General features: G+C 41.2%; 1 protein-coding gene across 1 annotated transcript in view; it reads right to left on the reverse strand.

The window, feature by feature from the left end:
• SNTB1 (syntrophin beta 1) overlaps positions 1 to 23,886 on the reverse strand; it is a 100,836-nt gene that overhangs the window by 15,893 nt on the left and 61,057 nt on the right. Inside the window, exon 3 of the mRNA XM_015856228.2 lies at positions 20,574 to 20,781. Within this exon, the coding sequence (XP_015711714.1) occupies positions 20,574 to 20,781 (208 nt within the window). The remainder of the gene's footprint in view (positions 1 to 20,573; positions 20,782 to 23,886) is intronic.

A 23,886-nucleotide genomic window follows, 5' to 3' on the forward strand; every position in this document is an offset into this window, starting at 1 on the left:
CAGCCAAAGGCAGGGGATATCAACACCTCCCACACCACATACACAGATAAGATAGGTACTTAGTAGCTTTAAACAGGAAATCACAGAATCACAGCTTGGTTTGGAAAGCACCTCAAGGATCATTAAGTTCCAACGTCCCTGCCACAGGCAGGGCTGCCAGCCTCCAGATCAAGTGCTAGATTAGACTGCCCAGGGTCCCATCCAACCTCACCTTAAACACCTACAGGGACAGGGCATTCACAGCCTTGTTATAGCACCTCAGAACCCTTTCAGTAAAAAACTTCCCTGACATCTAATCCAAACCTCCCCTACTTTAGTTTAAAACTATTTCCCCTTGTCCTATCACTATCTACACTGGTAAAAAGTTGATTCTTCTCCTGTTTATAAACTCCATTTAAACACTGGCAGTCCACAATGAGGTCTCCCTCCGGTCTTCGATCATCCACTCAACCCTCATGTGCCTTGATACGTCTTCCAGAAGGATCTGATCCATGATGTTCCCAGGCAAGGTGGTGGGGCAAACTGGCCTGTAGTTCCCTGGGTCCTCTTTCCTCCCTTTCTTGTACATAGGAGTGATGTTTCCCTTCTTCCAGTCCCCAGGGACCTCAACTGACAGCCAGAACTTTTCAAATACAACAGACAGTGGCTTGGTAACAACATTATGTAGATCTCTGGGGTACATGTCATCCAGCCCCATGGACTTGTACACATTAACTCTCATGAGCTGGTCTTGGACTTGCTCTGCCCTTATACTGGTGGGGAGTCCACTCCCCTAGTTTCTACCTAGAGGTTCAGGTTCAGGGATGTGAGACTCAGGGATGTGAACAACCTGGAAATAATATGAATGTTGTTGGAGCTACTGAGTGATGTATGTGTTTGGCTCTGATGCTGTGTGAACAGGCAGAGCAGCATGAGGACCACACTGATCCCAACCCTCATGCTATCCCCCGTGCAACCTGGGGCGCATCTGCAACAACGGCTATGGCACTGATGAAAACGAAAACTATATCCATTCATGAGACAGACTTGTTCAAGATTGAACTTCTTCTAGATGTCCTTTAAAATGACAAGACACAAGCCGGCAGATTTGAATGTCCATATGAACTCATTTTCAGTGAGATGATGTCAAGAATACACGCAGAGCAGAGCAACAGGCAGAGAGCACAGATATGGTAAATGGATCATCCTTTGTTCAAGACACTGACTCACTTTCATGTCAGATGAAAGAAGCTTTTTTGTTTCCAAAAGCATTCTTGTGTTTTCTGAATATAAGATATTTTCCTCTATAATGACTTATTCAGACCACAAGATGACTGAGAGAAATTCTGAATTTATGTAATGGTAATTTACTAGGGCTATGATGGAAAAGCATTGCAAACACCAAAGCTCCACTCCCTAAAAGACAGTGTTGACCTAAATGACTTCTGAAGAAAAATCTGCACTTTACTACTTATCTTCCCCATTGTATTGTTTTACAGAAATTGGCTTGGGAGAGTAGGGAAGGGAAAAGGATATTTCATCACCCAAGGGCTGTGGCAAGAAAAACTTGCCCAACCTGTAACACAAAAGTACAGAAGATAAATGTTAAGCTAGACAGGTGGGAAGGTCAGAACAAGCCCAGCTGGAACTAGAAACAGAGGCTGATAAAGAGATAGAGGACAGGCTAACTATAGTTCAACTGACTTTCAAGGCCAGTTTGACAGAGAGAAAACCTGTGCTCGAAGTGGCCATATTTTAAGTACTGTTTATAAAAGAGACATAGGAAAATGGAGTATTAGGCAAGAAAACACAATTAACCTTTGGCTTTTCTTATCAGTTATACCGATTGAACAAGTCCATGGAAAGTCTGAAGAGTGAGCACAAAGCTGCTATATTAGAGCTGAAACCGATGCAAAACTGCAGGCAATAACACACACCTTCCTGGCCAGCCAGGACCTGGATTTCAAGCATCCATCTCTATAATCTTATAAAATGGTGGAAGAATGCTTCCACCACATGTTCAGAATAAAAGTGAAGATCACAGAATCATAGAATGACTTAGGTTGGAAGGGACCTTAAAGATCACCTGAGACGTTTGCTATTAGCAAATAACTTGGCAGCTGTTGTGTGCTCATGTTTCTTGAGTACATGTGTCTTAAATCTGGGATGTCTGCACTCTTCAGGCTGCAAATGATGGTGTCTGTAAGCCTGCATTCTGAAACATCCTTCATGAAAACATCATTGAAAGGTTGATGATAGCTGCCTACAACTATCATCAATATGTGGGATGGGCTGTACCTCTAAGACATCTCATGTCTGGGGCATATGAGCAACTGTGTTGTCTACAATATAATGTCTGGATCCACAGCACAATAATCCTAGTACTGGGGAAAAACTACTACTTATCCTGAAAATGGAGCAGCCTTCTTCCTCCAGACTTGCCTTAGAAATCAGAAGAAAAGTTTCTGCATCTTTTTCTCTAGTCCATGGAATCATTTCATATACCAGGATCAGCCCCAAGAGAAAGGAATCATACTTGTGAATGGCTTTCAAGTAGAGGCAAGAAAGAAGATGTGGAGATTTGGAGGATCTACCACATCTCCTGCGTAACTGCTCAAGAATGGATACTGTCATTTAGTGCAGCTTCCTCCAGGTACAGTCGAGGATACTAAGAGCAAACATTATTATCTGATATGCTACACAGCAGTTTAACCGTGGGCAGATTTTTCTGTTCAAGTCAAGCTGCAGTGTTTTATGAGGTAGTTCATCCTCATCAGTGGGCTATAATGGTAACTGCACAGGTGCAGAATCGATTTAAAGACAGCACAGTTTCAACTCACTGTCTTCAAAGATCGTTAATTTACAATTGATTCTGCCTTCATCTGATCAAGTAGGTGCTAGATTAGGATAAAGTAGCAATAATACCCATTATCTCAAAAGATATACTCATTTTACCTTTCAGTTGAATGAATGTGCTTGGATTTCTAATGATCCACTCAAGAACACTTGTCAACAGCAGTCAAATGCAAAAGCAGGAAACGGAGTTTTGATTTGAAAGCTGCTTGCATTTTTTAATGACGGTTCAAACATGTAAAATGTCATTTGAAAAGATTACAGTGTCTGTTTGGTGAAGGACAGGTAATCATCTATGTCTACGTTAAAACCGCAGTGACTGAAATCTGTCCCAGAAAATGTTTTATGCCATTCTCTATCATGTTGTTTTTTTCTAATATTCAGACTCAGAAATGATGACCTTTCATGACTGATACCTCTCCCAGACTGACAGATTCAACTACTTCACTCAAGGGTCATTATAAATCACAAGTGCTGGAAGAAAAAAAATAAGTAAGACAGCAATACAGAAAGAACAAGATGTTTCTCTGTCATTGTTACTACGCTGTCTCAAGGACAGTCCAGAATACTGTGTCATTTCAGTCTATTGTGTCATTGATCAATATTCAGTAACACTGATGGACTGCACTGCAAGTATTGACCTCAAGCACATGAGTGAATTCACAACGTGTCTGGCACAAAAATGCATTATCTTTAAAAAAGAGGGAAAATCTATATGCTATAAGCTTCATCAACTGGAATTTAGATTGAAAGCATTATTTTAAAAGAAAAAAAAAATACAGAACCCTTAATAATTTAGCTTATTTTGAAACAATGCAGAGGCCAAAAGCCTCTTGGAAAACTTGGTGAAAATTAGTCATAATTTAGAATCCGAAGCTACTTATTTAGATGCCTAAGTAAAGACCTGTGAACACAAAGCTGATACCTTTATCTTTATTTCTTTATCTTAATGAATTATTTATTTACCTGGCCGTCATTTTCAATGCCATTCAATTAGCAGAGTCCGTATCCTTGTATTAAATGGATAAAAACAGAATACCTGTGTTTGTGCCAGAACAATCACAGACTTTCACAAACTACTTAAAAACCTCACAGATCAGATCTGCTTTCTTGCTGGGGAAGAAAAAAAATGTTAATTTTCATTAGAATTTCTTTATTAAAAGTCAAAAGCTTCTGACAGGCAAGAAGATATTTCCACCCCCAAATCCTAGCTGGGCTCCAAGAGAACTCTTCTACCAATTAAGTTTCCAGTTGGCCACACCTTGGCAGCCGATAGGGAGAGCTGGAGACCATCTATAGGCCTGCATGGTAGATCTCAATACTGGTGGATCCCAGGACTACAGTAGACACAGGGAATGAACAGTTACATCATTTAATATCCAATTAACCAGGACAACATTGGAGTTTAGTTACTCTGTTGTACTGTGCATTAAGTTTCACCATTAGGAATTTGTTACCCGTGCTGGAGCGCATGGTATTGTGATCCTGTGAATACTGCAGGTGTGTGCAGATGTCACTATAGTCTTGAAGACTAACAGAAAACTCTAATTTCAATATGGTCATTACCCTGACCCTCCCAAAGTAATTTCAGGAGAAGAAATAGCCAAGTGGGAAGAATGATGGAGAGAAAGATCAGATCTAGAGGACAACTGCAGTTTGCCACTGGGTCCTGTGACTTACTCAATAGCTGTCATCACTATGTATCTGGCGCATGAAGAAATGCACACACATGGCTAATTCTGCAAAAATAAATGCTGCAAAAATAAATGGCAAAACAGCTTTAACGGTAAACCAGTATTACTGACTCTAGTCAGCCAAAGCTCCCATAGGGATACTAAGTGTGGCCTGAAAATCAGTCTGAGGTTTGCTTGGTATTTGAAATACATTTTTAATTTTTGCTGATCCATCGAGCCATTTTGTTTTGCTGACATTCCATAGTTTCAAGCTTTTTGTTGCGGCCAGGAACCTACAATAAAAATGAGAGCTCAGCTTTCACAGAATCTCTCTGTTCCAAGTAGATGACCTATCCCTTTGGTAAAGGGACTCAAGCTAGGAGTCTTAGAGCTACAGTCAAGATGCGAGCTGCCATTTTCCAGCCCTCCAGTATCCCCTTCCCAGACCTGATACTGCTTATATTAGAAGACCTGACAAAATCACAGCCCTGAAGTTTGTGGCAAAAAACTTGTTTAATTAAGCTACAGTCTGTGATAAAACGCAGCAAATGTTGAAGGGCATGTGTTAATAGGGAACATGAATATTCAACAGAGCCATATGAACAAGACAAACATAAAGAACCCTCTACTTGGCAGTTATCTATGCTGAGCTTTAAATTAGCCACACAGGACAAATGGATTTAGTGCTGTGCCATGTTATTTCATCGAGATTACTAAAAGATAGACAATTAGGGCCATCAATCTACAGACCCAAATCCTTCAAATATCAGCAAATTACATGCTATAAGCTACGCAATTTTGAAAGCTAATGTTCTTTATCTGCTTTTAATTCACAGTGTTTCGCATTTTTGCTAAAATCATAGAAAGTAATTACTCATAGGACAATTCTATTGAGAACTGAACATTTCTTTATAATAAATACTTTAGAGGAATAAAGTTAATTCCCAAAGTCAGTATAAACAGATAACACGCTACAGGTCATCTCCTTAGAACTAAGGATTCCTGACACATCTAACTTAATGAAATAAAGAACTTCCTGCAACCTGCACTAGACTTTTCTATCTCTTTACAAACACATCACATATCTGAAGAGAAAAATGCTTTTTTGGCACAAGAGATACACAATCTCAAGATCCTACTGATTTTATCAGTGGAAGAACGTTTCCTGCTGCAGGCTAATAAATCACCCCAGCCAGCAAATGCCAGCCACTTACACTAAGAACTGTCTGAGTGTAACACAAACTGTGGAGATCTAGTATCACTTCTGCTGCTACAGCAAAGTGCAAAGCCCAAGAGGATAAACAAGTATGAATATTACCCATTACTTCTTCTTCTGATTCCAACCTCAGCATTAGAAATGTATTTGCACTGAAGACACAGAGAATTTTTGTAAAATTATTCATTCCATCTTTATTGCTTTAATTGAGGCTTCTTTTTCAGTTTGTGCTAGCCTTCTTATATACATTGATACAAACAGTAACTCAGATGATAACACCAGTATAAAAGTGCTCAAACCCCCCTGGAAACTATGTACTGCAGTGATGCTGTCACATGCTAATACTTACAGAACTCCTTTTAAAAGTACAGCAAATTGGACTGGATATCATACCCGTGGTTTAATACCAACATTTCTGTGATTTTAACTGCCGTGCCCTTGTTGGCTTACTTCCTTTAGCCATATGGAAAATAGCCAGGCACAATTAACTATTTGTCGGAAAACAATCTATCGATTAACAACATTCTGTGAGAATGAGCTGAAAATCATATTCTTTGCTTGCCAAAAAGCTTTCATTTCTGCCTGTTTGTGTTCAGAACTAAACACGGCTACAGATACGCTGCTTAACATAACTGACCAGTGGAAAAAAGAAGAACTGCTGCCGAGGTTTTTTCAGAAACAGCAGCCAATGAGATTTTCTAAAGATAGGTAGGGGGGTCAGAAGGACTTCACCTTTTCATCTCATAAAAATTCTTTACTGATAGATCTTTGATTAAACAGAGCAGAAATAGACTGAGTCCCAATTAAGACATTTATATTTGTGGGTAGGCTTGAAAGAGAAAAGAAAGGAGAATAGATTGCAGCATTTTCTGGGCTTAACCTTAAAAATCTAGGACCTGCCTTCAATTATATTTATACTCATTCCATTCTATTGATGTCAAAAGATTTACTCCTAAATTACATCAGATGGAAATCAGGCTGGCTATTACACATTTTCATGCATATAAGCAGCACCTCTTTAAAAGCATCATTTATTCATAAGTACAACCTCAGACAACAAGCCTCCTCAGACAACTCAGACAAAATCAGAAGGGAAAATCAGCTGTGGGGAATTTCAGGGGAGAAACAGATTAGGGGAACAGCAGATCAATCGAAGAAGGGAGAGAGATCAGGGATGAACTCCTTTTGCTGTTATCTGCACATACACACAGCCTTCACTGCTGCTGAACCCTGGGAACCAAACCGATGATCTCTGGGGCTGGCACAGGACATGGTGACTATTTGCTTCCCCTGTACAGAAGCGATCTGTGATCTATGTTACCTCTGAGACTGGTATTCTTGTACTCCACTTTTCCAGTAGAGTAGCCTGCAATGCTTCTGATGCCAAGACCTTTAATGCTGAAACCCTCTGCAGGTCCACTGAGGGCTACAGGTGTGTAACAGCTATCACTTAGTGGTTGATTCCTCATGAATGTTTTTCAGAACTGTTCACACACTTGGATGCTATCCTATAACCTCAACTCATTCCTTCTGCTTGTGCTTGCAACTATCCAAGCAGCTGTTAAAAATTATTTAAAGTGAGTTGAGACTGAAGTTTTTCTCAACAGTATCCAGGCTAATGGAAACTGATATGTACATGACCTTTGATGAGCACTAACAGCCCCTTGTGTCCAATCTGAAGTGAAAGAACACAGAGAAGCTAAAATTCCCCTCTTTGAAATCTCCTTGCAGCTGCAAAGAATCAATCTTCTAAGGTTATAAGGGGTTCAGAGAAAGCTGGTCTTATCCCTTCCAATAGTGGATTGCTCCAATACCACCCAGACCATTGAATACTTGGTACGCCTATGTATGTCCCATGGTATCTGCAGCATATCCCATGGCTACTCCTTACGTGGTGGGCACCCTGCAGGATTCTATTAGCTCAGCTTCACCTTACCAATGCTCACACTTTCTTCTGATGTTGTCCCACTCTTCCCTACCCCAACGTACATTCCTCCTTCTACACTCATCTATTTGGTTTAATTCCCCACAGACACAAAAATCACAGTAGAAACACAGAGACTAATGCATGATTCCACATTCCCTCTCTGCTCACACAGTTTGAATTTGGAGCAGGCTCTGTTTCTAGCAGTACTATTCATGTTGCAATCTTGCACGATGGCCTTCAAGTTTTGGATAGTTTCATAGCCTCCACGGCAGTCCCCACCAAGACATCTTTTTTACTTCAAACTCTTGCAACAACAAAAGGAGAAGCAAACAGTATGGCACCTTATCCTCAATAATCAACTCTCCCACAAAAGATGGAAGTAGGGGGCCTCAAGACATAACATCACATAAAAGGTTTGCAAACCATCATGTGCAGCTGCATAGTTCCTCTCTGTGCTGCTCTTCTTTGCAGTAACTGCTACCAACAGCTTCGGCCAGCTCTACCATTTCCTTGGACCTCGTTAACATCTGGCTGCAGATTGGGGCCTGCAAATTTACATCTCCATTTTGAAATTTTAGGTTGGAGTGTATTAATGGACTCTATAACACTATGATTAGAAGATCCAAGGGACACAGAATAAAAGGACAGCTTTTAAGGGAATGAACACAGTTGCATTTAAACATAAAGTTCTAATTCATTTCCTTCCCAAAGGGCCCTGAGCAGTGCCTCGCACATGGGACGACAGGAGATGAGGCCAGAGAGAATACCACAAAATGCTTCTTCTCATATTGATTTACTCTTTTCATTCCATAAACAAAGGGTAATCTTCTATTTCCATAGCAGGCCTCTCCTCAAAGTGAACTTTTTAGAGCTGTTTCCATAAACATCACTGACATTTCTAGCATAAAGCACACAAAAGCAGTTGTATCCATTATTACACATCGGAAGCCCACTCTGGCCAATGTCTGCAGCTATTTTTAGTACAAGATCAGTAAATGCAAGCACGCACAGCAGTCTCTGCTCAATAGAATAGCATAAATGAAAAAAAGCCCTAACAAAAACACCATGTGCTCACACTGTGTCTCAGGAATCCTCCCTGTGGCTGACAGTCTTTAGTGTCTAGTGATTAAAACCCAGGTGTTTCCCATCCAGTCAGGCTACCACTACTGTATGAGAACCCGAATTTCAGGGAATCCAAATAACATCTGAGCAAACCTCTGGTAAGTCCATTTGCCTTCAATGAACAATACTGCATTAGGAACAGCAGTTCTGAGCACCCACACACACTTTTCTTCCGGTAGACAGATGAATAAACGGCCTCTTTGCCTTTTTGCACATTGAGTTTATTAATCATAGAATTATAAAATGGCTTAGAGTTGCCACTCATCAGGTCAGACTGCCCTACTTCACCTACTGGAGAGAGAGCTCACTCAACAGTGTGCCATCTAAGTACTGCCATTTTTCACCTTCTGACTCTTCTCATCCCCTATACTGAAATAAGACTAACCTGTGCATTAATAAAATGTGCCAGCACAAGCGCATTAGAAAACACATAACTATTATTATGATTATTATAGCACAAAACATGATTTTGTGCGACATTTTCAGCAAGAAAAACTGTACAATGCACTGTGCATTTTTTTCCATGGATCCTATTCTGTGCTTATTTCTCAGACTCACGTACAACACCTCTGATAAAACTGCATTACTTTCATACAATGTGGTAGAACCAAAAAACAATCCAGCGTCATTCCAACAGGTTCTGCCATGAGGTCTGGGATGTTACAGCAGCACCCAATTTCTCTATGCATATGGTTCATCTGACAGGGTACATTCCCAATGCTTCATGTGGTTGTGTTACTACTTTTCTTCCCTCATGCACACTTTCTGCCAGGACTTGGTACTGCTTCATCCAAAGCCTAATAGGAACATCAAAGATTGCATCTCTATGTACTTCAGTTTTTTTCATTCATTTCACTTGACTTTTTGTTTCAAGCAGTAATGTTTCTTTGGCTTTATTGGTTAGTTTTTATTGCATAAAGAAGGGCCCATAACCTGTGTGCGGCCTCCAGAAATCACATTTATTCCATCCTTGTTTCCCTGTCACCTGCAGCTGGCTGTTTAGGACTTATATCAAAACTGAAAATGTTTCTTTCTTATGCACCCACTGTACAATTCTTCCTTCCTTTCCTAATCCTAAAAGTAAGGAAATGAGACAGGAGAAGGGTACTGTGCATGTTGAGATTTTTGTCCATCTTCCCACATTGTTGATTAGCAACGTATTGTCTCTCCCTAGATTTATAATCATAAAAAGAGATCAAAATCTGTTCCCTTGAAGGAAGTGTTACTTTTGTCAGTGATCAGAAACAGCTGCTTTCAAAATCAGCAGTGCTGGCTGTTTCTGGGAATTCAACACTTGGTTTTAGGAACTTTTACTTGTAAGGATATAGGGACTTTGCTGAAGTATTGCTAAATAACGTCATGCAGTTGGTAATCCAAACCTTACAGCATTGCTTCCAAATTCCTTGAAATGCCATGATAATCATTACATGGCAATCTCCAGCAAGATTAAATCTAGTGTTATTCAATGGCTGTTCCCCAAAGTAGATTCCCTTTTGGTAGTAAAATACTTATCTTGCTGCTTAAACATTCAGGCTTTCCTCTCTATTTCACAGTTCATAAAGCACCTTTATGATGTTCAGATTTTTTTTCCAAACAGACAAAAGATGGTTTGTTTTTCCTGCTTTGATTAAATCCTACACCCCACAAGCAGTGAACCTGTGATACTGTTTTTAATTGTCTGCCTCTATTAAGATGCCTGCACTGTATGTCTTTTCCGAAGCCCCAGCGTGATTCTGCTACGTGCTTGGCATTAGTGCTGCCAGGTCTGAGGTTAATATGTACACCACACAACTCATTAGCGGTGCATTACTATCAGAGCCAAAAATCAACATGATTGATCCAACAATATGTTTGGGCTTGGGACTGAGACTCAAATGAGGTCTTAGCAAAAGCAAAGGTCAGCAACTTGGCACAAATTTTGCTGTGCACAGAGAAAGCTTTTCTTTCAAACTATTCATCAGGGAAGGTACAAATGACAACTAATACAGGCCTCATTAAAAATGAGAAGAGGAAACCCTGCGGAGAGGGCAGGGAGGCTCCCGCATTAACAGTTGGCTATTTTTTTTCAGTCCTTTGCTAAAGCCTTTATTTATGTTACAGTATAGACAATGCAGAGCTTAAAGGTAGCAGTGGGGTTTGGGGTTTAGGAGACTAGTTAGACTAATTATCTTGACGTGCACTATCAATTACTGTCCGGTTAAACAGAGGGTAATTCTGCAGATGGAAATAAATCTTCAGAATCGAAGGATCTGGGGGAAGGGAATGCAAGAACCTTTTTTAATCAGCCCTATAATTTCTTTTAGTTAAAACTCCAGTGTCAAAACATTTCCTGTGTTAAAATAACCAAAATAAAACAGACACTTATATGAGAGTGGGAGAGAAGAGGATTGATAGAAGAAACCTTTTCAACCATGGATTTGTTTCAAGTACAGTTCTTACAAGGATTTCACTTGTAACTCAAGCATTCTTGTCACAGCCAGACTCAGAAATCAATACTTCAAAATACGCTATTTTACATATGGTATCATCATGTTCTTTTCTTTCTCAGTAACCAACTGCGTTGAAAATGCCATTGATACAACCATTAGGCTGTAAGAGAAATACTTCTTTGCAGTCTCCAGAGTTGTTGTGTTGCAATATAATTGTCTAATGGCACATTTTTGTAAGGGCTGTCACGGTATTATGGGTATAATTTTATTTTTACAGGACGTGGTAAAAGGTAAAAGGCTGGCGTTAATAGCCTCGGGAACCTATTACACAAACAGAGGTTGAGGATTAAAATTGGACTGGATTTGTAGAGTCTGCACTGAGTAAATCTTGCCACACTGAAAATTATAGTGCATGTAACTTATCCCTCATCACAGCATTTTTTTTTTTTAACTCTCCTATTCTTCTAAAGGTCAATCCCTCTTTCCAACAGAGAATGCAGCTTCATCTCAAGGTATTTTTAGAAAACTGTTTATTTTTCTCTGTTAGCAGTTGTTTGGCAAAACAGGATACAAGGGATATTGCTTCTGCTTTTACCAACAGCTACTCTGCTGTGTCGCAATATTCCTCAAACATTAACTATCTAATCTACCCTAAAAGCACTTATGGGTAGGGACAACACACCTCTGAATGGAAGCTCAAAAGGAGAGCAGGAGAGGCTAACACCACTTGAGTATAATGGTGTGGTGAGCAGGACTAGGGAAGTCATCCTGCCCCTATATTTGGCATTAGTGAGGCCTCACCTTGAGTACTGTGTTCAGTTTTGGGCACCTCAGCACAGGAAAGACATGAAGGTATTGGAGCAGGTCCAGAGAAGGGCAACAAGGCTTATGGAGGGTGTGGAAAATCAACCCTATGAGGAGAGGCTAAGGAAGCTGAGGCTGTTTAGTCTGGGGAAAAGGAGGCTGAGGGGAAACCTTATCGCCCTCTTCCAGTACCTAAAAGGTTCTTACAGTGAGAGTGGGGCAAGTCTCTTCTCACTGGTGACAAGTGACAGGACGAGGGGAAATGGCCTCAAGTTGCACCAAGGTAAGTTTAGGTTGGACGTTAGGAAACACTTCTTTACAGAAAGGTTAGTTAAGTACTGGAATAGGCTCCCCAGGAAGGTGGTTGAGTCGCCGACCCTGGATGTGTTTAAGAGACGTTTGGATGTGGTGCTCAAGGATATGATTTAGCAGAAGGTTGTTAGAGTTAGGGTACTATGGTTAGGCTGTGGTTGGACTTGATGATCTTCAAGGTCTTTTCCAACCTGGGTAATTCTATGATTCTATACTTAAAAACATAACAGAAAAGGCAAAAAAAATATATAAAAAAAATAAAAAAAAATCCTCCAAATTGGGGCATTTTTACCAGGAACAGCTCCACGTTTCCCTGTGTTCTTACTAAGGATTAACTGTGGGTTTTGGTGGGGCTGCAGGGCAGAAGGGATAGTTTTATTAATGGCCTATTCTGCTGCTTTCTAATCAATTTACTTTTGTTATCAATCAAAAAGGCTGCAATGGGAGCATTGTTGTGCTAGAGAAAAAAAACAAAAACTGATCACAGGGGTGAGAGGAACTCACATCGAGCAAAGGTTGAAGGTCAAAGTGCTCCTAATTTCAGGCTGAGTATGGGTTGATGGTTGGACTGGATGACTTTAGAGGTCTTTTCCAACCTCAATAATTTTATGATTCTAATGGACTTTTCCATTTTCCCTGAAGGTGATTTCTTAACTTCAGGAGACAGAGCAGAAAAAGAGAATAAAGGTAACACTGAAGAAAAAGAACACAGCTGCGTGGGCATCGATTTGCCAGCAGATGCTGGGAGCTTTCCTTAGCACTGCAGCTCCACTCCTGCCCTGAGAAGAGCACCCACTGAAGGCCAGGTATCATATGCATTCAGTAGATGTCTCTGCTTCCTTATGCAGTGTGGTTTATTTGTTGCATTTACGTCACATGTGAGAACTAAGGACCACTGCTGTCCCCAACACTTTCATTGTATTTCTTGTAATATTTACTGTCAGAACCTGAGAGAAAAAAAGGAGGTCTTTCACCTGCTTCACGAGGAAGAGGATCAAAGCCTTCCTTCATCATACCTACATCACTCCTACATTTTTTCCCAGCTGAACTTGAATACACATACATTCAGACATGGGCTTTCAGAGCTGTGCAGCCCCTGAGGTGAGCTAACCCAGCATCTGCATGAAGGGTGGTGGATCCTCGCATATAGATCCAACTGCAGCTGCCAAGGCAAAAGATGGAGAGTGGCGTTACATACAAAAAAGCAGCTGTGCTCAGGACCATGCCAGGATGTGCTCCTGCAGACACAGTCCTGCCAAAAGAATCAGCTCCTACAGTCCAGCAGGCTGCAAACCTTCCCCATTTCCTTATGGCATCCTCTTCTCCTTCCCTTTCAAGCCCTGTGTTCCTTCTGCCCCAGAAGCAGGGGCAGCACCTGGGATGCTAGCAGTACCTCTTGTCCTCCCCAGTCTTTGCTGGAGCAGGAATTACAGCTCAGATCTCACCATTCTCCTGGCGAAGGAAGGGAAAAGTTACAATAGGAACAGAATGTCATTAGAAAGAAACTTTCTCTTCTTTTCTGGGGTTTATGTGGATCGTGAAATCAGAATGAGCACTGCTGAAACAGTTAGATCAAAATGTAGAAGGGAGAACAGGCACAGTGTAATTACTTCTGCTGGAATCTGGCCAGAGCCAACTCAACTCTTGTGGGAAAGGCAAGGGGACATGCGGGGCCCCATTTTATACTTTAGCTCAAATTCTGAGAGAATGCTTTTACATTTGAAGGCTAACACAGGCACAATAGTATTCACCCACTGCAGAACTGTGCTCTGTAATTATCTGATCATAGGTTTTGTTTTCTTCTGCCCTACAAAAACCAAGCTGTACTGCAGACTAGCTTTCAAGCTCAGATCTTTCACTCTTATACTCATTTACTACCCTAATCCTGTAATTTTTCATGATTTATCAGCCCTATCTTTACACTTACACTGCTTTCCAATCCCTTTGGTACTGAGCACTTCCTCCTGACTTAGATTTATCATTTGCTCAACTTGGCTCTCATCAGCACATGAAGGAATAGCATGCGTTACAGTAATGAAATGATTGTTTTTAGCTAGAATTTTTCTTAATGTATCTATTTATTGAATGCACCTAAAACAACAAAATATCGATGTCACTGTTGATGAATTGATGTGTGGGCTTCACTGAATCAGGGAGAGGAAATTACTGCATGCTACATCAGGTTTACGTCTTTCCTTAGGTCAGGCTGATCGCTATCCCAGATAATGAAGACTGTTAATGTAATTAAGTGCTCTGTTGTGGTGTTTGACAAAGCAAACAAATAAGTTCTGGCATTACTAAGCTACAAGGTTAAGTGACAGAGGGCAAAAACAGGACTCTTCATTTCTACTGAAGGGCTATACAGCAAGTAATTAGTCAGAATTTAAAAATACAGTTTCTAATTTAGGACACACAGGACTTTCCAATTCGAGGTATGTGTAATCAACAGAAGGATAGATTAATGGTAAGGTTATGACCATCTGCATGTTATCAGTATGAGAAATCAGGTCTCTGAGCCATTCAGAACAGGCCAGGTCCAAACTGCCTTGCTTGTCTTATGGGTAAAGATGGGTAAAGAGAGATAGAGACAGAAAGAGAGAAGGAAAGAGAGAGATGGAGAGAGATGGAATGCATGGATAACTACTAAAGAACACTGAGACTGAATGAAGGAAAAAAAGCTGTAAAGACTGGAAATTCATAAGAAGACCACGCTACATGAACACAATTTCCTCGCAAGAAAAAAAGAAACCACGCTGGAATTACAGTTTTCTTAGCAAACTCCAATGTTTCTAGCAGGTTATTTACCTGGTTAAATAATACACTGATTTGCAATATGGGTTAAGACAGTATAGCCCAAAGTTCACTGTCATTTCAGACTAAACACACACAGGTATTTTCTCAAGTCAGAATGAGGAGCTGGGGATCAGTGCAACCCGGATTTATCTCCTACACAGCTGAAGAGCTACGTGCTGCCCAAAGAGGCAGACCCACCACACAGCCCTTACACCTCTGCCACGTGCTCTCACTACTCTGGCACTGGAATCTGCGTTTTCCCCAAAAAGTAATGAGTTTTCTGCCAGCATAACCATCTGATCTGGCTCATTACAGGGCCAGATGGGCGCTTCTACCACATTGATGGGAAGGCTGGGAGAGCTGAGGGGGACAGCAGCAGCCAGCCCAGAGCTGCACATGTGGCCACATATCTGCATCAAAGGCACCGCAGCCAGGGACGCAGCCATGCCAGGGATTTCTAAATGCTGTCCAGCACCTGCTGTGCTTTTATACTGTGTCACAGGAAGGTGGTTAAAAGCAGATGCTCACGCTGTTAAATAAAGTCAAAACGCTTTAACTGCACAACAACAGGCTGGTGGTTTTCTCATGCAAAGACATTTTAAGGTCACTACTCAAAGCCTGTTCTAGAAATTCAGGAATTATACAAAATTTTGAGACTGAAGCTTCTCTTCTTTTCTTTGAAAACTCACAGCCCTGTGATGAGAATAACAATGTGGCTCTGTTGCTGCCTGCTTGTTTTTCTAACCAATGAACATAGGTGCAGAGGAAATGGTAAAACAGAAACGTTTTCATTTCATACTGGGGGGAAAGAAAAAAACCCTTCAAAGAGGCTCTCTTGTCATTTGTCTAAATCTTGTTTGGACAGCTTGCACGTCCCACAGTCTTGCTGCTATCACTCCCTGCTCAGAAGTACAGGGAAAACAGGAAGATAAATACAATGCTGAAACAGACAGCTCCACACTGAAGATCACTGCTATGACATGTCCCACACTTCAGCTCAATACAGTGATATGGTTATCTAAGGTCTGAGGAGACTGAACAGCCTGCAATATATTAACGCATTTCTCATTTCAGAGATAGTGTCATGAGCTGAAAAACACCTCCAATTCATCGCGCCTGTGTAGCTATTTCCCCTCCATATCAGGTACTTGTTCTCATCTCCCCATCAGATCTCTGAGAGCAGTGATACATCTTCCTGGAGTGTGCAAAGCTATGTGAATGTGAGTGAAACGCTGGAGTTAAAATCCAGCAAGAAAAACCAAGAGAAGCATTTTTTTTGCTGCTTCAAATATTACCATTATAAAAGCCAACTTGCAGCCACCCCTATTTTCGAGTTTCTCAAAGGAGCCTTGAGACCATTTTAGCAAACCCATTGTCTGCTGAGACGTTTGGCATTCAGAAAGCAGAATGTTCTCCGGCTACAGAAGTGGTTGTTCTTTTTGCCAAGTCTGCATTTAAAGCATCACCAGCACAGAAAGAACAACGAGAGGCAGAGACATGGGGGTTTCTTTTCTGGTTGCTTTTTTGGATTTTACTGACCTAGCTACAGGGCTGGTGCTTCACTGCAGCTCCAATGCTCGTGCAGCCAATTGCTGAGTAGGAAAAAACAACCTTTGCAAAACCACTTTGTTCTGAACACCTCACTGTGTTTGCATGAGGCAAAAATGGAGATAAAACTTTTGTCAGTAGTATCTCCATCTACTGGAACAGACATTATGAAGTGACAAAATAAACCATATTTCCTTGATAAGTTGACTCTCCAGCACAAGAACAGAGCTTGCTTCTCACCAAGGAACTCAGCAGTAGCTGGGTCAGTGTAATGAGAAAAGCAGAAGTGCCTGTTTCAGCTCCCCTCTAACCCACAGGATACCCAGAACCATAAAAAAGTGGGTGAGAAGTGGAAAAGACATTTCTAAAGGGATTTGAAAACATTACTGGAAAGTAGAAGGGCAACTAATATGCACATAGAGAAGCTCCTCAGGATTACGTTGCTTCTCTTTCTGTATTTGGTCACTAGAAGTATCCTTACAGAGAGCCCCAGAAAAAGGTTAAGATTAAAACCCACATGCAGCTGTTCCCTCCCACTTAGACACTTGTTAATCCCACAAGTTTTGCTGGTTAAAGAGAAATACAAGAAAGGTTATGGCAAGTCCACACATTTCATTATAAACTGGCACTTGACATTTCTGTTAGTTGCAGGCAAGTTTTAGGATGCCGGCCTTTAACATAACTCCGTAATCCTTGGCTGGCTTCAGAACCCTTTCCATAAGAACAAGGACAGGACAAGGTTAGTGCCCCTCTAAAACAAGGAATTTTGCATCTCTAATAACTGCTTCTGGCTGTTTTTCTCCTCACCTATTATAAAGCCACACAATAGTTTGCTTTCTTCAAGTAATGCAGGGCCTGTGCTTTACCTGCTGATGGGCACACGTGCACACCCTGGGGCAAAGGCAGGGAGTTCCTTGCCCTCTGACAAGGCTGACCTACAGGACGGAGTGTTCCTGCCCATAAATTCAGGGCAGTCTTATCAGAGTTCAGTGAAAGAAACCCATTAGCATGCAATTGCATAGTACTTCACATATCCTACTATTTATGTTAATGTTACCCACCTGAGGGAGGCTCAGCTAATGAATCTATTTTTGTAGTAACGTAAAGGTTGAAGTTTAGAGCTAAGTTTAGAGCAGAGGCATATAAAAATGTCAAACCAGGAAATAGTTTAATGAAAGCAGAGAGTAATCACAGCAAATTACAATGAAATTTCCATGGGATTACATATCACATTTCCCAGGCAGCCAAAGGAATTCATCTCAGTTAGCATCAATCCACTTTACTGAGAAGTCACAGTGACGATATGCTATGTAAGAAACATAATCTGACACCATAGAAGCTGTCTTAAAAGTTACAGCCTATGAAGCTTGCTGAACCTGAGTTCAGACTTCTTCCAACTGCTACCCATGGAAAAATGCCACAAAATATCAGAAAGAAATTAATGGCACCATTGGGAGTAATACAAGGCACATATTTTATTTGGTGGCTGCCAATAATGAGGTTCCTTCCCTCACAGTTTTGCTTTCTAAGCTCCAGCATTTAGAAACTAAGCAACGGTGAACATGGAAGGGAAGTGCACCCCAGGAAAAGGAAGTCAGTGTTCCTGGTGTTGCTCCAAAAATCACTGCAGAATTTTGTTTCTGGCTACCTTGGTGTTCTGCACATGGAACATGAAAATGCCTCGTGGTCAGACCCAGCCTGGCTGATTTGAACACCTCTGAAACAGCTCCATGCACAGTCTGCACCCTCCTCTCCCACTCTGCAGGTAGTCTTCTACATCCAGAATTTACTGCCTAAAGCTCAGTAACAAATAAAAGCAACATAACATAGATCTCTACATATGTAGAGATTTTCTCTACTTTCACATGGGTCTCCTAAATAAGAAGAAGCAGCGATCTCTTGACCTCACTCCATTACTATTGCAAAGCAATGGATAGTTAGTTTAGTTAAGAAAACATTAACTTTTGGTTACAAGGCTGTTACAAATCTCTCAAGGCCAGCTCTTGATGACAGCCATTGTGAACACCCTGGAACTGAATGAACTGCAACTTGGTGCTATTAAAAGTAACACATATGTTTTGTCACTAAAATCAACAGCATCTTGAACTGGCCCATGCTCAACGACATGAACCAAGACAGTGGTCTATAAGGCAGAAGGAAGAGGGGAAAGAGGTTTGTGAATGGGATATCATGTAGTATCTGTCAAGAAGAAGACAGCTTAAGGGTCTGTCCCTCTTCCACATGAAGAAACATTACTTCCATTATTAGGAAAAGAGAAATCTTGCACAGTTTTAATAAAAATTGCATGGATTACTATAAACATCCCAACAGAATCTATTCAGAACCCAGCCCACCTCCTGTCCACACACCCCATTTGAGGCTGTGCTATTTGGCCGCACTCAGTCTCACAGCTTCCCACATGCACCCTGCTGCCAAGCACTATTGATCACACACTTGATAATAAGAACAGGATATTCACAAAAAAGAAGCATGTAATGTGTCCACTTCAAGTGATCTGTTAATTTACTAAGTATAAGGTGTAAATAATTTGCTACAGAGTGGCTACCCTTTCAAAGGCAAGGATTTTAGAACAGAAAAGGACAGCTCTTCTTAAGTCTATAGAAATGGATATAAAGAGAAAACAAGGTTCAACACTTTACAGCTGCCCAGTTTAATGCTATGAAAATTTACTCACTGAGGATTTTGTGTTTTAAGGAAGAGTTGAGATTATTCCCCCCAGATCTTCACACTCTCTACAATACTAAATGCAACCCTGTCTGCAAAGTTATGCAGTCTTTGCCTTATTACAAATAGCATGGTCCGAGCTCTGTTTGGCTAAAGTAAATGGTGTGCCCTTTTAAAGGATCCTAAATGGAAACATGGCAGCTGTGCCTATGGTTCCTGTATGTTCATCTATAAATCCCAAACACATCTAATGCGTACAGCACTCTTTGCAGGACAGCCACAGTCAGCTTTCTGCATGTGTGCTGGAGGCTTAGTTTGAAAGGGTGGTACGTAATATAGTGACCATTTCTCCATGCAACCCAGTTAGTGAGGCTGAGGTGCTCTGGATGACCACCAACACAAAACCTGAATAGAAGGTGTATCTAGGCACAGTCCTAATGCTGTTACAGAAGCCAATTCACACCTATCAGTTGGTACAGTGCCTAAAATTATTTCTGATTTAAAAGTGCAGATTTAAGGCCAGATGATCTCATACCAGTACCATCCCCATGCATCTAGAGGTCTGATTCCTGCAGCTCACTACACCCAAACTACTCTAGAACCGAACACGAGCTTTCCTCTGTGGTATGAAATACTTCGAGACTCAAACTGTACAAGACATGGCAACAGAACTGCAGTCACAAGCTCTGTCTGTCATGAAGATCAGCTCAGATGTGGCTCCCAGGTGCAGCAGGGATGCCTTGTCCTCCAGACCATGCCTGACCTGGGGGTTGGACTCAGTGATCTCTGGAGGTCCCCTCCAGCCCCTACAATTCCATGATTCTGTGACCCCTGCAGCCAGGCAGAGGCGGGGAGCACAGACCAAGTCACTGGTTACTTCCCAGGCCAGCAGGAGGAGGGATACTATGGCAGACAACCTTATATACACAATCAGGAGATGTAATGTAGAGGAACTGCAGGCTGGCATCAGAATTTGGTGCACACCCCACACCTCACCTGGTCAGGTCATGAGACTTGTGATCTCCGAGGAAAGCCTTCACTACTTGGTGTACTGAAGAATCAAGTAACTTCCAGTTACATTAAAACAAAACAAAACAAAACAAAAAACCCTATGAAATTTGGCACATTAAGAAAAGAAGGGTCTTCAAGAAAAGCTATATAAAAACCCAGAACTTTATACAGCAAGAAAGAGAGAACTTAGAAATGAAAATTAATGAAAACATTTTCATTACCTTTTCTGCAAGCCAGCCTAGATGTCTAATCTCTCGACTTCCAGCAATCCCTGCTTTACCCAGCTGGTCTCTGACCTCTGCAATCACCCTGGGGGTGAGATCATTGACACTGGAGTGGATGGCATTGAACCAGGCCTGGGCTGTAGCTGAGTCCTTACTCCTGAGAACCACGGTGTGCTTGGCATCAGGTGAATGGACTTCAATGAGTCTAGAAAAATGGGGGGAAAAACATTATGTTCACTCAGATACTGCTTCATGACTAAATGTATTACCTCGCTTAGTGATAGCTATCAGTTAAAATGGCGGATACTGATTGTGAGACCTAGCACTAAAAACTTACCTTTACAACATCTGAATAGAATGAGATCCTCTAGCTGAAGTCAGGTCTGCTCTGATGTTACTGTAAATTACTGACCTTTGAGAAAGTCTGCCAATGCTGATCTAACCCCACATCTGGCAAGTCAATAGGAGTTTCAGATACAAAGGAAGGAGGAGCATTCATTAATTGCTTTGAAAGATAATGCAGAAGTTTTTCCAAGTTGCTACCTATCTAGCCTTCCTGCTCAGTACGCTCTCCAGGCTTTGAACCCTGCCATGGTGCCCATCAAAAAGCAGGAGAAGCTGAAATTGAGCTGCTACCTTCTTTAGCTGTATGTTTACAGCACATCTGTAGTTTCTCATTATCCTTATTTTATACATACAAAGCTGAGGGAAGTGAAAAACCCTAATCCTAAACAAATGAATTTTCTTACACTGTAGTTTCAGTGACATCACTCAGCATGAACTAGAAGCCAAGTATAATTGGCCTTACCCAAAAGTAGCAAAAAACCCACAATGTCCCATTTAGACCCTGCTACCAGCGATGGCAAGAAAGCACTAACCACAGCTATATGACTGCTTCTGGCATTCATCTTTTACAGTTTTCTGAAGTCTTGTATGGAGAGATGTTTTTCCCCCAAAACATGTTTGCTAGACCATCCTGTGGGCTTCTATCCCACAGCTGTAGTTTCAAAAGCACAGACAAATACAGTTTCAGGAAAATGGATCCTGTCCACTGCGGTTATGAGAACTGTGCCAACACCTTCACTAATAACAACAAAAATGCTCTGAGAGATAGTTGCTGTTACTATTTCAGCACTGGTATCACTGAAGTCAGTACCAGTTAATTAGTAGTGGGGTTTTGTGCGCTCCTCATAGGTTTGTGGATCACTTTTACTTGACCACTTGCTAAATAACCCACTGAACAATAGCCTGCTTTGTCTTCATGTAGTGATTATAAAACCAAGCTCTGCTCATTGCTCATCACTGAACTGCACTTATATTTGTGCTTTTTCACTATAAACACGCGGTGCCTTCCCCTGAATATTACCCAGACAACTTCAACCTCAGCCTTCAGTCTCAGCCTTCCATCTTGTGTATTGCTGCCTGCTCTCTGGGACACGCGACGACTCCTCTATTAGAAAAGTAATTAGTTCAGTGGAATTTATTCAGGTTGAGGTTCAAGACTACTTCAGTACAAATATTTGTTATGTAATTACAAAATCCTGCAATTCAGAGCTTGACTAACAATTAAGAGCTTTTAATTAATTGATTAAAACCAAGCAGAACCCAGAACAGAAGGCAACTCAATCTGTGTATCTCTCTGGGGCTGAGAGGATGAAGGCTGCTTGTCTCTTGTTTGTCCATTTTGGGAAGGGGAGGTCTCCAAGCAGACATTGTTCTAAAGATAGAAAAGGTCACGACTTTCCAAACAAAGCAACTGAACTGTTCAGGCTTCTAAATGACTGCTTATATAGTTTAAAAATTGGGATTATTTTCCAGAAACCGCTGAGCCAACATAATAGTGCACCCTCCTCAGTAAAGTCATTGGAACTCAGCACTTTCTGACTATAACAGCTCTTATGTAGCCACTCCAGAATGCAATGAGGGTCCAACTTCAGATATTGAAAGGAAAATTCCTTATTATATGATGCAGATCTGGAGAATAAGAAAATTCTGTTTGCAGATAAATGCTTACTGTGATGACTGTTAGTAACAACACACACAGCCACCACACACTGCTTTGCCTTCTCATCAGAAACATCATTCTCCCAGTGTCACGTGAGCTTGAGTTTGAATTTGTACATCTACACAATGCTAACAAACAACACAGATTTTCAAAGCACACTGTGGCTCTTAGTGAAATGCTGCTTACTACTTACAGAGCACTTTTTGGCACAAGATCACAAAGCATTTCACAAGTGAGTTCAGTGAGAGTGTCCCTATTTCACCCAGGGGGAAAAGCACCCAGAAAATCATCCAGATGAGGCAGGGAACAAGCCAGGAATAGCACTCAGTATTTTCTGCACTCTGCCTCTCATTTCAACACTTCTTTTAAAGAGTAAAAATAGCTGGACAATGTAACAGTGTTTTAGCAGCCTTGAAAAATGTTACTGCACAGTGTCAGACAATGCTCTTCGCAAAGCTTGTGGTTTCTGTAAGAGAACTCCCATCTCCAAAGTCACTGTATCTCACGTTGTAAACAAAGTGCTGAACAAGAACTGAAAAGACACAGAAGAATTTGCTGCTTTTGCATTTGCAAAGAAATAGCAAACTCCTGCCTTTTCTTCTAAGTTAGAGCTGTGGCAACCTCTGGTTTAAAAGTGCATTATCTAGAGCCGAAAGAGGTTCCAACAGCAAGGTGCTTCCCTACAGCTTGGAGTGCACCTCAACTCTAAGCAACTGGATACAAACAGGTAGTTTTTGACTTGATCTTTCATCCAACTGTATTCCCCTTGATGGTGGCTGTTAGCTATTCCTGCAATAGTTTTGTCTCCTAAAATAATGAGCATTTAGACAGCTCCTAACAGTCTTTCCACTGATTCAAAACTTGGGTGTGCTATTTCAGTTTGAGATCTCTTAATGTATTCTAATACATATGCACTGTACTGTGATGTCAGTGTTTAAATTCTAGTACATGTATGCACACACATCATGCTTGCAAGAATACTTACTCTCAGTGACTTCTAATGGGGCTATTCTGGGGATTGCCTGCCAGCAATCAAAGCTGGATGCTGACGCACTAACAACTGCATACAGACTGCCTCATTCCATCACCTGAGTGACAACAAGATTGGACAAAACACACCACACTTATCAAAACTGAATTCAAAACAGGACTAAAGGCTGCACCGACAGCACTGAAATTGAATCTTGTCATCCACTGCACTGGTCCAGCCTAAGGAGTACGTCAGCAAGTGTCATTCCTGTGCAAGCTGCTAGGCAGGGGATCGTTTTTATTCCTACAGTGAGGATTAAGTCTAAACCCTTAACT

This window comes from Coturnix japonica, chromosome 2 (assembly GCF_001577835.2).
Source record: "Coturnix japonica isolate 7356 chromosome 2, Coturnix japonica 2.1, whole genome shotgun sequence".
NCBI lineage: Eukaryota > Metazoa > Chordata > Aves > Galliformes > Phasianidae > Coturnix > Coturnix japonica.